Source organism: Rhododendron vialii, chromosome 8a, assembly GCF_030253575.1.
Source record: "Rhododendron vialii isolate Sample 1 chromosome 8a, ASM3025357v1".
NCBI lineage: Eukaryota > Viridiplantae > Streptophyta > Magnoliopsida > Ericales > Ericaceae > Rhododendron > Rhododendron vialii.
In genome coordinates this window covers 28400188-28405080 of record NC_080564.1, presented here as the reverse complement: position 1 = coordinate 28405080, position 4893 = coordinate 28400188, and the positions used below count along the sequence as shown (strand labels likewise).

At 39.3% G+C, this 4893-nt stretch overlaps 1 protein-coding gene across 2 annotated transcripts; it reads left to right on the top strand.

Annotated features, from left to right (window-relative positions):
- On the top strand, positions 1 to 2575 carry LOC131335893 (U-box domain-containing protein 52-like). Of its 2 annotated transcripts, XR_009202674.1 has the most exons (5): positions 18 to 347; positions 730 to 848; positions 944 to 1062; positions 1350 to 1672; positions 1952 to 2083. XR_009202674.1 is itself a non-coding variant. In XM_058371452.1 (4 exons), exons 1-4 carry the CDS (start codon positions 80 to 82, stop codon positions 2169 to 2171), a joined length of 726 nt encoding a protein of 241 aa, XP_058227435.1. In that variant the 5' UTR covers positions 1 to 79; the 3' UTR covers positions 2172 to 2575. The 2 variants fall into 2 exon arrangements, 1 of the variants encoding a protein (XP_058227435.1); XM_058371452.1 differs by lacking the exon at positions 1350 to 1672 and having other exon boundaries at positions 1 to 347; positions 1952 to 2575.
- Positions 2576 to 4893: the final 2318 nt, after the last annotated feature.

Genomic DNA, 4893 nt, shown 5'->3' with positions numbered 1-4893 from the left:
ACTACCATTTCCATTCCTTTGAAAAGGGAAAGGGGAGAGAGACGGGGGAGAGGGAGAGGAGAGAGAGAGTGGGATAGACATGGAAGGAGAGAATGCGGGGCCGGATGAAGAGTATCGCGAGTACCGGAGTTGTTGGGGGGTGATGTCGCCGGAGATTGTGGAGATTGGAGAAGATAGCAAGAGTGTGACTATAAGCAGCAGAGATTGTGGCATGAATGATGTTTATGTTGCTGTTGGGAAAAAGGATTTGGATGTGGTGAAATGGGCTCTTGATCATGCTATCTCCCCTGGAGCTAGAGTTTTCCTTGTCCATGTTTTCCCTCCAATCACCTACATCTCCACTCCTGGTAAGACTAACGGATTTTATATTAGCATCTTACTGTGTTTGGATGATGATGACGTCAAATCTGTTTTTGTTTTGCACGAAAAATTCTGGTATTGTCAATAACAGTTGTGACATTATTAGTTTCCATTTGCGTTTGCATATAGAATGGTAAGTACACCCTTTTTGGTCAAAAGCTCCATGAGAAAGTATTTCTTGAGCAATAGAAAGGCTAGGCTATTGTGGATTCGACCGAAAACAATACACACAAAAAATAATGAAGCAAAAAATACACAGAGAAAGCACGACTATGCAGTTGGCTGATAAAAGGGAAAGAAAGAAGAGATTTATGCAGTTGCTCAATTTTGTTGCATTCCGCGTGAATTTTGGTCCATTGATTTCTATAGTTGGAAGGCTATCGAGAAGTCAATTGACCCAAGAACAGGTCCGATTCTATGTCAACGAAGAGAACAATAGGCGGAGGAACGTATTGCAGAAATACATTCAGCTGTGCACTGATGCCAAGGTATGCGTTTGTACGAGTTTCGATGTTTCATTTTCACATTTCATGCCTAAGGATTGAGTTTTCACCATTTGATTGCTATTTGATTGAATTGTTAGGTGACTGTGGATACAGTGCTTTTGGAGAGCAATTCAACAGGCAAAGCAATTCTTGAACTCATCCCTGTCCTTAACATTACTTACCTAGTCATGGGAACCAAACGGCCGCCTGCCTCTAGGTAACAGCCACTTCTTTACTAGTTGCTGCAGGTTGAATGGTAGTAACAAATTTCCACCCTTGATGCGTGCGAAAACCGGACGCAAAAAACATTGGGTGCACAAAAAACAGGACACGAAAAACGTGACGATGCCGTGTGGGGTCCTTAGAGCATCTCCATTCGACGGTTTAGCACTTTTTAGGGTCAGACTTTATGCGTTAACATGAATTTCTAAACTTCTGTGCTCCATTTGGCTCTTGAAACATGATTTTAGTTAGTGTCTGTTGGTAAACCCATTTTATAATCAGCATTGTGGTTATAAAGAGAAGACAAACACAACGGACAAGAGGAGGGGACAAGAGCTCTATCCCTTTGTCAGCTCACCTTAGAGCATCTCCAACAGCCCCGGCAAAGCTCCAGCGAGGACAAATGGCAACCCAAACTCCTGCTTTCCAGTTTCCAGCAGCCTCACTAGCGCCTCGCCAGTTCCGCCCCTCGCTTCAGCACCTTGCTAAGCCCAGCGAGGTAAAGTAGCCTCGCTGGTCCTCTCTCTCTCTCCCCCAAAACAGATCAACAAACGGATTTCCCACTCTGACGAGTCAAATCCGTTTGCTTCCAGCCAGTTACTCCGGTGAGTCAGATCTCATTTGCGTCGAGTTTGAGTTACCCGGTGAGTTTCAATGTAGGTCTCGGCTGCCTTTGAGATGATCAAAGGGGATGAAGTCAAACTGAAAATCTTAATCAAATACAAAGTTATCACCCATTCACCCCCATCTAAAAATAAAAATAGAAGTTATCACCTATTGACAAAACTTCGAAAACTGACTCTCCATTTCGAATTTAGACACAAGAGTTGTTTGTTCAAAAGGATATTACTAACATTTTCTTTGTTGAAATTTTCCTGTCGTAGGCGACTGATCAAGGGGACAGGAAAGGGAGAATTTGTCCAGAAGAAAGCACCAGATTACTGCGAGGTTACAATTGTTTACGACGGCAAGAAGCTTACGGATAGCCAAAAAGTAGTACCCACTGCTGTTGCATCCGATCGGCGGAGGAGGCCGGAGATCGCAACTAGGCAACCAGAAAGGAACTTCCTTGACTGCATATGCTTTTCGGCCAAATCGGATTAGAACACGAAATTTCCTCTGCTGTTGCGTACAGACACGGAGAAACTATGTCGAAGGCATAGTTCAAAATGATCGAAAATAGAAGATCGTAGACTCGTGGATGAAACGCAACTGACATATTCCGAATTAATATGAATCTAATTGGCATGTTTAGAATGAGGAGCGCATCGTCTTTTTGTTTTAACTCTAGCTCGAGGACAAGTACCGCAGATATCGAACACAGTCCGTACGAAAATACAGACCTAGATTTCCGATCTAAAACGGCACCATCTCTACTAAATCAATGCACCTGTAATTGACTATGCAAAGGTACCGGTCACGTTGTAATGTAAAAAATGGTGATGAGATTACCTCCAAAAGTATCTTTGTACACATGTACTTATGGTTAGCCAATTGTCCGTTGCCCAAAGTTGGGGATTCAACTCACTCCATACTTGATACTAATAATTAAAAAAAGACTTAAATACTTAAATGGTCCTTACAAAATAGAGTCAGTTTCATTTTCGTCCTTATAAAATTTTTTGTGTCGATTTTGTCATTCCAGTTTGTGACTCGGTTCAATGTCACCCCTGCCGTCAACCAGTCGACGGAATTTGCCTACTTGGATAACGGAAGCCTTATTTGGTACCTACCTGGCCCACGTCACTTCCCCCAATATTACCAACATTGTTTTCTACCAAAAAAAGACGCACAAGATCAATCTGTCATTCAATTACATTATGAACGTGCAACAAAAAAAATCACAAACGATATAGGTTTAGAGAAAACGCTCTCTAGACTCTTTTCATTCAATAATAATCAATCACTATCTTGCCCCGAAGGCTAGAAAAACCCTACCTCTAATTGATTGGCCTCAAGACGGACACCGAATCAATTAATAACGGAAATTACCAAAAATGAAAAAAATCAGAATAATAGCAAAACTAGAAAATAGAGAAAATTGTAAGACTTCTCCCAAAATAACGACTTAATTCGGATTTTTCTTGCCCAAGTTATTATTAGCAAGTCAAATATTTTCTTAACAAAATTTGAGCTTCCGAAGGCCTAAACAGCCTTAAACGGCTAAAAAACCACGGGCATTGACCGTTGGGCCGTTTCGAATTGAACCCAAATGTGTACAAAGAGGGGACCACAAATGCATACAAAACAGACATTTTTTAACAGAGAAAAAGGTAGGTGAAAGGTACAAAAAAAACCACGCACACTTTAAATTTGTCCCCCACCGAAAAAATTAGTATATAAATTGATGATACAAATTAGTACTGTATAAACTAATGATGTTCCTGTAGTAAACAATATCTTTTGGGCGGAAAACCTTAAATCATTTGCATTAAAAACTTGGATAGCAAACTAGAAGGACGGCAATGGTGAATTCCATCCATTGGTTGACGGTAAGAGTGATATTGAATTGAGTCACAAACTGAAAAGACGAAATTGATACAAAAATTTTTATAAGGACGAAAATGAAACCGACTCTATTTTGTAAGAATCATTTAAGTATTTAAGCCTTAAAAAAAAAAAACTCACACCATACCGCTATGGATCAAATCCCTCCAAACTTTTAAGTTTTTTTTTTTCTGACAAAAACGATGATCTGAGCCGTTCAATCTATATGTCTTGAAGACCAACACTAATAAAAAAGAAAAGCATAGTGGGTATTAGTAGATCCATACTCCCTCCGTCCCTAAATAAGTGTCCGGCGCGTAAAATTAGGCTTTACAAAATATGCATATTTTCTATTAAAAAATTTAATATTTTTTCACAATCTAATAGAACTCATTGCTATCTATTGATTTGTGAAAAAAAATTAATTTTTTTAACGAAACAAATGCATCTTTTTGAAGGCCTAATTTTGCGCGCCGGACACTTATTTAGGGACGGAGGGAGTATTACTATTCGTAGAAATAGATAATCTGCATGATTTTATTATTTCTGTACAAGTTGTTCATGTGTTTTATGTTCGGTCGAAATAATTTTCTCCAGGAAAAAATATTTTGTTTGGGAGACGTACGGACGTATGATTCGGTACGAAAATATGTGACCTGGGTTATGACTATCACGTGGATCTTTGGTTCGGGGTGGAGAGACGGGAGTATAATTTAATTTTAGTCACATAAATCCTTCAAAATGACCATTTTCGCATCTCTCAATCATCGCTCTGTCTTCTGCGCTCTCAATCCTCACGCTCACAATTTTTAGTTATTTGGTAGGTTTTTAAAAGACACTTTTACATTCGCTCTGTCTTGCCCGTACCAGTATCCCAAACCCTCGCTACGAGTAGCTGAGAGCATCTCCAATCCACCTCTATTTTTTCAAAATAGAGGATGGATGTGACACATTGAGAGGAAATTTTATAATTTATTTTCTTTTTTCTTCACTTTTTGTGCTTTTTAGGAAAATTTTTGAAGGACCCACCGTCCTTTTTAGAGTTTGGTCATTCAAAAGTAAATTTGGTCCTCTAAAAATAGAGGACCAAAAGTAAATTTGGAGTACAAAATTCCTCCAAACTCTAAAAAGGACGATGGGTCCCTCAAAGATTCTCCCAAAAAGTATAAAAAGTGAAGAAAAAAGGAATAAATTATAAAATCTCTCCTTAATGTATTACATTCATCCTCTATTTTGGAGGAAATAGAGATGGATTGAAGATGCTCCGATAAAAAGAAAAGCTGACGAGTAGCTGATCCCTACCACGCGCGACATAATAGTAGGCGGTCCAAAGCAGAAA